This window comes from Teleopsis dalmanni, chromosome 1 (assembly GCF_002237135.1).
Source record: "Teleopsis dalmanni isolate 2A chromosome 1, ASM223713v2, whole genome shotgun sequence".
NCBI lineage: Eukaryota > Metazoa > Arthropoda > Insecta > Diptera > Diopsidae > Teleopsis > Teleopsis dalmanni.
In genome coordinates this window covers 176,668,798-176,681,589 of record NC_051846.1, presented here as the reverse complement: position 1 = coordinate 176,681,589, position 12,792 = coordinate 176,668,798, and the positions used below count along the sequence as shown (strand labels likewise).

Here is a 12,792-nt window from a genome sequence, read left to right as displayed (position 1 = left end):
TCAATGTTAAATTAAAATTAAAATAAAAAAATTATTTACTCATTAAGAATTAACAGAAATAAATATAGAGTATCTTATCAGTGCCCAAAATTTAAGAGAAAAATATAATCAATAAACCAAAAATTAGAATAATTTTGGGTGTTTTTATGGAATTTTAAAAAACAAATTTTTATTATTATTTAAATTATCGTAGTAAGCAGAAGTTTTTGTGCTTAGTAGACTAGTATGGCTGAAGCAATATTCATTACCTTTGTACTTCTAATATCAATTATTGGCTTGGTTTATAAATTATTAACATACCAATATGATAAATGGAAAAAACTAGGGTTACCTGGACCGAAGCCACACTTGATATACGGCAATATTCCGAAAATGGTTAAACTGAAGCAACATTTCATATTCGATTACGATGATATTTATTAGTGAGCATTTAAATTATTTAACCAATTTTATTTAATGATTCCTATATCAGTGAGTATAAAACCAAATATCGAGCTGTTGGAATATTTGCATTTCGGAATCCAGAAATTTTATTGTTGGATCCGGCATTAGCGCATAAAGTGATGGTAACGGATTTTAGTAAATTTCGGGATAACACCGCAAGTAGATGGGTGAGTTTTATTGTAAAATAGCTATTATAATTATATAAATGTTAAAAAAGTACATTTGTGGCCATATATATGTGTATATATATATAGTATATGTATAGTTAGTATTTTTTCAACTTACTGAACATAGAACAAAATATTAATCCGTAGAACAGAAAAAAAGAGGAAAGATTATTGGTAGTGTTTTCAATATTTACCCACTTGTAAAGTGTTTGAAAGAACTCATCACAAAAATCATCAATGTCTCAAAAGTGACTAATACAAACACTTATATATATATATATCAATTTTTAGTGCATTCCAATTGAATTAACATGTTTGTTTGTAAATAGGTAGGTATAGCTTTACTACATAGATTTATAATTCTATGTAGATTTTATAGCTGATATTTTTTCAAATTAAGAAGTGCTTGAAACTTTATGACTAGAACAACGCCAATAAACATTTCCTAAAGATATTTTAAACTTGTTTTTATAATACATTTTAAAAACACAAAATTTAATGCGGTCCTATATCCTGTAATTTTAGAACTTATTTTCAGAACATACCTTAGCTGTATTTAAAAGCGCAAAACTTGGTGAGATCTTATGTACTGTAACTGAAGAACTTGTTATTAGAACACACCTTTGTAGTATTGAAAACCGCAAAACTTGGTGAGATCTTATGCGCTGTAATTCTAGAACTTGTTTTAAGAACATACCTTAGTGGTACTTAGCACCACAAGACTTGGTGAGATCTTTTGTGCTGCAATTCTAGAATTTGTTTTTAGAACACACCCTGGTGGTACTTAAAACTACAAGATCAAGCGAAATGTTATGTCCCGCGCTATTAGAGTGATGTGAATCCGGGTTAATAGTGAGAAAATTTAATGATGAAAACTAATTTTTTTATTTAATTAATTTTTTTGGTTGACCTTGTAGTTATTCCAGATACTGTATTTAGGCAGCCACCATTAGCAATTTGCGGATTTAGTTATTGATTTTAATTATAATTTTAAACTCCAAATTCTAAGTATTTTATATTATATTTACATACTTTCATACATACAGATTACAAACAAAAAAGCTGATAAGGTAGCAGAACGAATTCCATTTTTCCAGAATGGTAATGCTTGGAAGGAAAAACGTGCTGAGAATGTTGGAGGTGTGACATTAAGTAAGGTATGAAAAATTCTTAAGAAATATTCAAATATCCATCACTCAAGTATCCATTCGTTTACTATCAACATCAATATTTATATGAGATATTTTTTTTTAATAATTTATTCCTTTGTGCTAACATCAACTATTCCATTTCTATCTTCGCAGTTGAATCAGGCATATCCAATTTGGAAATCGACTTTGCTTAAAATGACTAAATACATTGAGGATAATATTAAAAATGGTAATGCAGTTATAGAAACAAAAGATGTAAGTTGGAACTATTGCAACTATATTACAAAATATATTATCTACCTTCCTCACATTTCATTATTTAGTTAAGCTATCGCTTTACATCGAATGTGATGAGTGACTTCCTTTGGGGTATCGATGCAGGATCTTTTACAAATTCGGAAGGTGGAAAAACTATGTTAACAATGTTAAAAGATATGATAAATCAAGTTGTCTATGCCACTATACTCTACTACGCTTTTTCTTTTGTGCCCTTTATTAAAAGATTCTTCAATATAAGAGTTTTTCCGGAAAAGACAGATAAATTTTTCTCTCAACTTACAAAAGTTGCTATCGAAATGCGTGCAAAGGATAAAAATACAGAACGTGCGGATTTCTTAAGTTATGTCCTGCAATTAAAGGAGAAAAAACAATTATCGCACGATGATGTGGTCGGACATATAATGACGGGTATGCTAGATGGTTATGAAACCACAGGGACTGTACTACATCATTGCCTGTTTTATGTAAATAAAAACCTTAAACAATTTATTATTCGCCATCTAATTTTTTTTCTAAAAGTTGGCGAAACATCCTGAAGTACAAGAAAAGTTGAGATCGGAAATTAATGACAATTTGGCTGAAGATGGTTTTATTAATTTTGATACTTTACTTAATTTACCATATCTAGAACAATGTCTGCAAGGTGCAGTAAAAAATTTTTTTTTATAATTAATACATATTTCATCTGATATGAAAACTCTTCTTTATATATTCTAACAGAAACTATACGTATTATAACGCCCATACCTGTATATTCCCGAATTTGTACTACAGAAACCGTACTTGAGTTTGATAATAAGAAGACTGTAAATATTAAACCAGGTATGGTAATGACAATACCAATTTATTCCTATCATCATGATGAAGAATTCTTTTCGGAACCATATACCTACAATCCAGAACGTTTTGGTAATGCTGAACATATTGAACTAACAAAGAGAGGTATTTTTATGCCTTATGGAGACGGTCCAAGAATTTGCTTAGGTAAATTCGGTATTCTATATTACATCACATAAAATAAAATAATAAATTTCATTTCATAATAAAAGAAATAAAAAAATTAAATTGAGAAGATATAGTCCTATATCTTTTCAATAGATATAGATATATTCTTCTATTGAAATAAATAAAAATTATTTGAGGAGATATATCATATTCTTCCGATGAGAAGATATATATTTCGGTTAAAAAAGAAAGTAATAGTGTTTAAGTTTGATATAACAATAAATCACAATAATTAAGTAAATTGATGTAGCTGTGGTTTATGCGTTAGCTCTGATTAATAACATTGCAACTACATTTGATAAAACACTAAATGCAAACAATACAAATTGAACTCAATTTTCGGAAGTCGTTGTTGGTGAATATTTAGCAATAACCGATATAGCTGTAAAATTGACTTGATAAAAATTCAAAAAAAATTTTTTTGTTATAAAAATTTTCTCACTATTACCCAATTATATGAAAATTATAATTTTTTGTTTATGTAATGTAATTCAGTAATATATAGTAATATATGTAATAATATGCCGCTTTCAGGTATGCGTATGGGTCAACTGGGAGTCAAAGCAAGTCTTGTGCAAATTCTTAAAGAATATCGTGTCAAAAGTTGTTCCAAAACTATGGACGAAAAGAAACCCGATGCAGTGGATTTTGCTATGGGCTTAAGTGGGGAGATGTGGTTAGAATATGAAGCTTTAAAAACCCTGAAGTAGGCATTTTAATCTAGAATTAACTAAATTATATATATAAATTATATCAATAAAATTATTTAATATCTTCTTAGCAGACAAAGTATTCACTCAATTTTCTATTTTCCAATTCTTTTGTATTTTTATTTTTTATTTTCTCAAATAGAAATACAAAAGCTACTAATAAAATGAACACAAGTAAAAACGGTGACAACTAAGTGACATTTACAGATGTCACATACAATATTGAACAAATACAGAGTCGGAGACAAGCTTAATAAAAAGCCAACATCCGCAACAATGTCAAATCGTGATGTTGGAATAAAAAGATGAGGGACGAAGGACGAAAATTGTATATAGAAAAACTTTCCTCACAATCAGCGGAAAACTTTAACACATAGTAGTCTTCATTTTGCATGTACGTATGTGTGAATGTATTTGTGTAGTGTTTACGTGTGACGTGTGACTTAATGACCATAAACTGACTTGTGACATGTGACATGTGAGATGGAAGGTATAAATTAGAAAGCAGAAGTACTGAGTATTGCATGCAGGGCAAATATATAGCGGAGTAAAAAGAGTCTCACCGAAATTAAATGTTTAAAATTTTTAATTAATTGCAATGAATTTAAGAAGTCGTGTATTTTACAATTAATTTCTTTAACATATTATAGTTAATAAGAAATTATTGTTACTTTTGGCGAACTTGCAGTGCGAGCTGGAGATTTATTGTGCCCTATTAATAAACTTATAGCATTTTTCTTTCCCAGCGTCTCTTCCCCCCAGAACCATAACTACAAATATTATCCAAGCCATACGTTTCAAACTCTCTCAACATCGCACGCTATGATTCGATGAACGCGTTCGACTGTCCTGATCATGACGCTCTACAACCGTGGCTCTCTTGACACAGATTATGTCCTTACGGATTATGTACAAAATTTTTATTATTAAAATGAAAATTTTTCCATTAAATAATTTGACAATATAAATATAAGTAAGTACTCAATGAGAGAAAATGATTTGCAACTTAACAAGTGTCTGAACGAGTACAACTTGATGGAAGTTCATTTTCGAAGCGTCGGGAGTTTGAGGAATGTTCAAATAACACAATTCTTTATGTAATCGTACAAATGACTACGGTGATTAATTCACATTAACAAACATCCCAAATATTTCTAGCAGGTCTTGATCAACACCCAAAACTAGCGAGAGACTACAGATCTTTCATATTCATTTTTTGAAATCAAAACCAAGAAGAACTAGTAAAAAACTAGTTAACCTGAGGCGGTAAGAATCACAATTGACAATTTATGTGAAGCTTTCATTATTTTCAAAAAAGTACGGATACCTTCAAACCAAACGATCAACTATACATATATGTAGTTGTCGATTATTACTGTCCCAGGTGCGAGAATATTGTTTGCTGAACATCAGAACGCAACCATTGACGAGCACCTAATCAGCAGTTAAGGATCCATATTACAAAATGGTGAACTTTTGAATAGAATATGTAATGTTTTGGATGGCAGTGTTGTTTGATATAAGTAACTAAAACATTGTATCCCAAACAGACCGCAAAATAGATATATTTACACCTTATATTTGATTAGTATGATTAATATATATATATATGACTTTATATAAAAACTTTTTGGAACAGTTCTGCGTCAGTAACTTGGAATTCGATAACAAAGCAATCATATAATTTAACATAAAGAAGTTGCACATATAAGTTAACTGAGAACAGAAAAATTCTATTGAAAAAAAGGACTTTAGGAATCACAATTAAGCTATTTCGTAACACTTTTCTAAACTAATATATGCAAAGAAAAAGGTTATATAATGGAATTAAAGTATGGGGTTATTAGTGTCTGAAAGGAAATGTATATTTTAATATAAATGAATAAGTTTAAGAGAATATAAAAATGTGGTGCTGGAAGTCAATATTAATACACTTATGACATAAAAATGTGTTTTGTATTTAAAAAATATAAACAACTATTATCAAAAAATGAATTATTTCTAGAAATTTTGTACAAGTTGTAACTATAGACTAATTTTTCTATTAGATCTATTAATTTTCATTCACATATCAGTATAACGCTTAGCTTAATATACTTTCAAAACCCTATTTCAGTGTTACTATACCAGAGCCCAATAAGAACAGTCGTGTTCGCTTTGCGATGATAGATATAATTATTTATGATTACGGTGGCTTCATCGCCGTTTCGATTACTTGTTTTATGCTGACTAAAATGGAATATTCTGCAAAATCATTTCCGTTTATATCCAATTAACGGGAAACCAATATCAGCGCTGTCTTTCCAAGAAAGTTAGTAAAATGATAACTAATTTCATGCATAATTGATAATTCAAGCTTGATGAACGGAAAAACTTTCACATTATAAATGTCTGAACGATGGACTATTAAAATATTTTAGTGTAAATATTCGCTAAAATTTATAATAGTAGTCTTCTCGTATCAGATCATCTTCGTTTATATTAACAGCAAGATATTGATTGTTCAGAAAATTGAAGAAGCTCGTTACTAAAAGAAGAATTATTAATTCAGAAGTGAACATACTCTATACCTATGCTTCATTATCCGCAAAATCAATAACCCTATATATTGTGGATAGTTGTTGTTTTCATATTGTATCGTTCTACAACAGTATAAATAGTATGGAGCTGATAAGCATTGTAAGCGTATGTGGTAATCTAAAAGATAGCAGTGAAGTTAACACACCTATGTGGTAATCTAAAAGATAGATTAGTGAAGTTAACACACCTATGTGGTAATCTAAAAGATAGATTAGTGAAGTTAACACACCTTCTCAAAAAAATGCTTGATAAAAACTGTCAAAGTGATCACTACAGTAAAGTGACTACTGTTTAGAAATTAAATATTTTACAATAAAAAAAAATGTTTCATAATAAAAAAAACAAATTCACTGCATATTAAGTTTCATAGCCTAACATCTTTAGTCAATGAATTAAGCAGCATAAGCTTAAGCTATGAGAAATCACACAACTGGCTATAAATACCCCCATCCCGAATATTACCAGATGAGAATACTCGTATTTATAACCAATTGTGCGTTTTCTCGTAGCTTCAGACTATTCTACTAAATTCAGAGTTGAGTGAAATCCTTAAATAAACTTATCTTTTGTTCTTTGGCTTAAAGTGTTATAATTAAAAATATCTTGCAATTTATAAGAGCCTACATTTGTTCCATTAGAAAAACAATTAAGGTCACTTGTTACACAGTGGTATCATAACGGTGCCGTAGTGGTTGAAACTGGTTAACTTGACCGGTTAACCACACCAACCTCACCAAAAATAGCCTAAGACCAACTTTAATAAAAATATTAATGATAGGTATTGTCCGGAAATTATAAGATTTTTTTTGCATCACTAAATGGTAAGGTGATAAGGTGGACTCCCAACTATACATTGTGACCGAAAAGTTTTCGGAGGTTCTCATTTAAAATTCGCGCGCTGTATATTTTTCGATATTTTAAGTTTATGTAGTTTGGCAGCACTGTCCTTAATTACTATGCCAAAATGAGCGCGATCTGTCGGACAGTTCGTTTACGGCAGCTGTTGAAACCAGTTCACCTCAGTAGTGCGTTGCGAAAAAAACAATGGAAAAAAATATTGAACAAAGAGTTTGCATCAAATTTTGTTTTTCGAACGAAATTTCGTGTGCAGAATCGTTGCGAATGCTACAAAAGGCTTATGGGGAATCAGTTTTATCGAAAACTCAAGTTTATGAGTGGTACAAAGCCTTTCAGGACTGTCGTACGACCGTCGAAGACATGCCGCGTTCTGGACGACCTTCGACCTCTACCACCGACGAAAACATTGAAAAGGCAAAGGAAATCGTGTTCAAAAATCCTCATGTGAGTGTTAGAGAGATAGCACGAGAGCTAGGCATCGGTCGTGAGATGGCTCGTTTGATTTTGGTGGACAATTTGTGTATGCGACGTGTCAACGCCCGGCTTGTTCCGATTCACCTCAATTTGTTCAACATTATCAACGATTTTAAGGCCAAACATTCAATAAATACCATCGAACAGCCACCGTATTCACCTGATCTTGCACCGTGTGACTTTTTCCTGTTTCCCAACCTCAAATTACCACTCAGAGGAACGCGTTTTGAATCCATAGAAGACGTAAAACAGAATTCGCAGAGGGAACTCAAAGCCATACCGGAAAGCGCCTATAAAAAATGTTTTGATGATTGGAAGAAACGTTGGCATTTGTGTATCGCTTCTAATGGAGCATATTTTGAAGGAGATAAAATAAATATTGATGAAGATTAAGAATTTTGCGTTTTATTTAAAATTTCCGGAAGCTTTTCGGTCACAATGTATTTTTGGGATATGAAATAAACTTCGAACATTAAATAAATAATACTTATTCAAAAATTTGGAATTTCTTTGGAATTTTCAATTTTTGATCATACATTATACAATTAACGTAAACTAAAACAAAATCAAAATAATCTGATTGTAGGGCATTGGCAGGTATAGAGTATTTTATGCGAATCGTACTATACGAATATGATACTTCTTATCAATTACTTAGCACTTTGTAAACAATTCTTATCAGATTCTTCTCAACTGGCATAAAAAAAATTAGAGAGTTTAGAATTAGAGAGAACTTGAGATGTTGAGAGAACGAGAGCTTGAGAAATTTATTTATTTATTGTTTATATTATCAACAATTTAGTACAAATTAAGTGCAATAAGCAACATTTTGTTTAATAATGATGTCAGATTAAATTTAAGACTTAACAATAAACTATTAAAATTTAACAAAAAAATACACATCATAGGGCACAGTGAGGTGACAGTAGTTTAATTACTTCAGCAATATTTCTTATCAGCAAAAAAATATGTTAAAAAAAATTAATAAATAAATAATTTTAGTATTATTCCATAGATTTTAATAACAATTTTTTAAATAAAGTGCAAATCATTTCAGTGGACATTTACCTATCGTGCGTGACTGACTATGACTGAGACAATACTCATAACTTCGGTACTCTTAGTAACAGTTTTAGGATTAATTTACAAATACTTAACATGGCAAAACGATACATGGAAAAAACTTGGTTTACCTGGCCCAAAACCAAAATTTATCTATGGAAATTTTCCAAATTTATTAAAACAGAAACGGCATTTTGTGTATGATCACGAAGAAGTCTATCAGTAAGAATTTCAATTAAATGTATAATTTTATGTTAATAATTTTTATATTAGTGAATATAAAACTAAATATCGAGCAGTTGGTGTCTTTGAACTGCTAAAGCCTGAAATTCTGCTCTTGGATCCAATGCTAGCTCATGATGTGATGGTAACAAATTTTAGCAAATTCAGGGATAACACAGCTAGTCAATGGGTAAGTTTTTAGTGTAAATATTTATGAAAACTTTCCACATAAAATAATAAGTTAACTAATATTGTGTATATGAACTAACTGAAATCTGTATTTGTAGATTGTAGATAGAAAAAAAGATAAAATTGCAGAACGAAATCCATTTTTTCAAACTGGAGATGCTTGGAAGGAAAAACGTGCTGAAACTCTAGGAGGAGTAACACTAAGTAAGGTAAGGAAGTGTTCATTAGAGCATTCAGAAGAGAAACTTACGAACTAAGTACCTTACTAACTAAGTACCTCTGGAAGAAATAATGTATATATAATTGAGACCTATCGGTAAATTAATGCATCATAACCAGTTTTCAATATAAGCAGTTAAATTGTTACTCAATATTTTGTCTGAATAGTTTGTCAAAAGTGTTTGAATAATTTGCAACAATTTGGTACTTAATAATTTTTAACAAATTATTACTTAATTATAACCAATTGTTACTTACAAATTTTTAACAAATTGTTACTTCACAATTTAGTTAGTAAATTAATAGCTACATTAACATAAATAAATCGCTTTTTCTAAGCAATCAAAATTAATCTGCTTATCAATCATTATAACCGACATCCAGGAGTGTTCCACTTTAAATAGAGGCCCAAAACTCTGTCATTTATTTATATTTTTAGTTGTTAATAAAATATTCTGACAAGACACTACCGATTACTTACCTTCTTTACAAAGTCGATTGGTCTCTCAAACACTAATACCTGTCAATGCTATGATATGGATGTTGAAATATATGAGCACATACTCTTTGAATGTCCAAAAGCAGTATCAGACGTATCCTTTCTTGAGTAGATTCATTGACTACATTATTCATTTCTTTACCTGTCAATGAAAACGGAACTCGGAGCATATTAAAATTCTGATAGTTTTCTGCAAAGACACTGCTGCTTGAAATGCCATCTCAATATGATTTATTGGTGTCTCAAAATAAAAGAAGTTTAAGATGTGCTAACTGTTTCAATCTCAATCTCAATCACATTATAACATTCTCTAAATATAAAAAACAATTCTTTACTTTCATCCTTTTAGCTAAATCTGGCATATCCCATTTGGCAATCAACTTTAAACAAAATGACTAAATACATCAAGGATAATATCGAAAAGGGTAATGCAATCATAGAAACAAAAGACGTAAATAAAATATTATTGATAAAAAATTATGATTTTAACTATTCTACATTATTTTAGTTAAGCTATCGTTTTACTTCCAATGTGATGAGTGACTTCGTCTGGGGCATCGATGCAGGTTCATTTACAGATTCCGATAGCTCCAAAACTATGAGAAGAATGTTAAGAGATCTGTTGACACAATTCCTAAGCGGTGTTGGATTGTACTTTTTACTCTCCTATGCGCCGTTTTTAAAACGTTTTTTCAATATAAGAATTTTCGCTGATAAGACCGATAATTTCTTTTCGCAAATAACTAAAGATGCAATACATATGAGACTCAAGGATAAAAGTACAGAACGTGCTGATTTCTTAAATTATTTAATACAATTACAAGACAAAAAACATATATCACATGATGATATTGTTGGGCATATAATGACAGCTATGCTGGATGGATTTGAAACTACAGCAACAGTTCTACATCATTGTCTATTTTATGTAAGTAAGTTTTAAGAAATATTTCCCATACGCTAATTTATTTATTTGTTTCTAAAGTTAGCAAAACATCCAGAAGTGCAGGAGAAGCTACGTGCAGAAATTCTGAATAATTTAGGTGATGATGGGTTTATAACCTTCGAGACTTTACATAATTTAACATATCTGGAACAGTGTGTACAAGGTATTTTTTTGGGCAGTAAATAATTTTTTCTTTTAACTCTTTTACTATTCACAATTCTTTGACAGAAACTATGCGGCTAATAACACCCATTCCAGTTTATTCACGCATTTGTACTACTGAAACAAAAATAGAATTTACACAAGATAAGGCCATTACAGTGAAACCCGGAACAATAGTTACAATTCCTATATTTTCCTATCATCATGATGAGGAATTCTTCCCGAAACCATATACCTACAATCCAGAACGTTTTGATAAAGCTGCACATGTCGAATTAACGAAGAAGGGTATTTTTATGGCTTTTGGTGACGGTCCAAGAATTTGTATAGGTGAGGAGTCCTTTTCTAATATATATGGCACTATTTTCTATACATAACTTAACATATATAAAAATATTTATTTAATGTATTGTATATAGTGTTGACAGTAACTGCTGTGCCTATTAGATTTTTTGTTGTTCACTATCAACTTTTAAATCCTTCTAGGTATGCGTTTGGCCCTATTTGGTCTCAAGGCAAGCATTGTACAAATCTTAAAAGAGTATCGTATTAAAAGCTGCGCTAGGACAATAGAAGAAAAGAAGCCTGATGCTGTGGATTTTGTTATGGGTTTGAGTGGAGATATGTGGCTTGAGTATCAAGCTCTATAAATTTTTGAAAATTCTTAAATATTGGAAATCTAAGAATTTATTTTATATAACATCATAATTTTATAACTAAAATATGACTAAAATTATGTAATAATAAAAAAATTAATAATAAAATTGAAGTTTTCTTAACAAGCTTAAAGTTGATAGATTTTAAACTCATTTTCTCTAATGCAAAAGCATGGAAGCTCTTAACTAAACGAATGGATTAAACAGAAATAAAGATACAGATATCGAAGTGATATTTAATACATATCACATAAAATATGAAGAATATAGTAAGCCATAGACATATCCAATAAAACTTAAGCACCCACAGCAATGCTATAAAATAATAGCGAAACTCCTAAATGAAGGTCGGAATATAAAGATACTATTAAAAAATCGTTCTCACTAACCGATTGCGTGCATGACTACAGTTTTCTAAGCAACTAAGTTTGTAATTTAGACATTTCAATCTCCTACCTATTGGAATAAAACAGAAAAAGCTCAACTCTTTGAACAAAGTCATAAAATTTCTTTCATCTGGATCCCGGTGCATTGAAATACTAAGGAAAACAAAAAAGCTGATTAACTAATACGAAAAGAAAACGCCATGCAAAAAGTTCTTGCAGATTTTGTACTTAAGCCATTGCGTGTGGTCCTAACAGATATTTAAATTAAATACCTTCAAATAACACATCTCATCTACGGTACGTCTTTCAAATACAATATTATCGTCTGTATACATTTGATATTATCGATTATAAATAGTCACAGAGAAGATGTCTCAAGGCTTTTGGCTTTTGTTCAATAGAGAATAGTAGAGAATGATAATAGAGAATGACTGGTGAAATAAAAATCTCTCACAATACTGTTACTGCTACTGCTACCACCAGTCTGATAAAAATAAAATTGTCATCCATTTTCTGTATTCTTGTCCTTATCTTTGATAATAGATAACGGGAAGGCTAACAGCTACTAAATAATCTTGATTTAAATACAAATTAGACTTAACCGAGCTGTCGCCAACTAAGCAATTAAATAGTTGACAATGAAAATGTGGCAATAATATAACACTAATATCGGAAAGATAAGATTAACCATCTGTGAAGGTTCGTAGACTACACAAATTGAACTAAACGAACCTATCTTTAAACAAACCAACAAACAGGTGACAAAGAAAATGTGGAACAGAA

The 12,792-nt window shown here is 30.3% G+C and overlaps 2 protein-coding genes across 2 annotated transcripts; both read left to right on the top strand.

Annotated features, from left to right (window-relative positions):
- Positions 1-207: 207 nt before the first annotated feature.
- Positions 208-3,950, top strand: LOC119666790 (probable cytochrome P450 309a1). The gene is made up of 9 exons (XM_038076069.1): positions 208-422; positions 473-611; positions 1,658-1,768; positions 1,916-2,017; positions 2,086-2,505; positions 2,561-2,684; positions 2,762-3,025; positions 3,581-3,752; positions 3,899-3,950. Exons 1-9 carry the CDS (start codon positions 226-228, stop codon positions 3,948-3,950), a joined length of 1,581 nt encoding a protein of 526 aa, XP_037931997.1. The 5' UTR covers positions 208-225.
- Positions 3,951-8,517: 4,567 nt separating this feature from the next.
- On the top strand, positions 8,518-11,682 carry LOC119671082 (probable cytochrome P450 309a2). Its single transcript, XM_038081590.1, has 9 exons — positions 8,518-8,587; positions 8,726-8,952; positions 9,004-9,142; positions 9,240-9,350; positions 10,209-10,310; positions 10,368-10,787; positions 10,845-10,968; positions 11,034-11,297; positions 11,454-11,682. Exons 2-9 carry the CDS (start codon positions 8,756-8,758, stop codon positions 11,615-11,617), a joined length of 1,521 nt encoding a protein of 506 aa, XP_037937518.1. The 5' UTR covers positions 8,518-8,587; positions 8,726-8,755; the 3' UTR covers positions 11,618-11,682.
- The last annotated feature ends 1,110 nt before the right edge of the window (positions 11,683-12,792 follow it).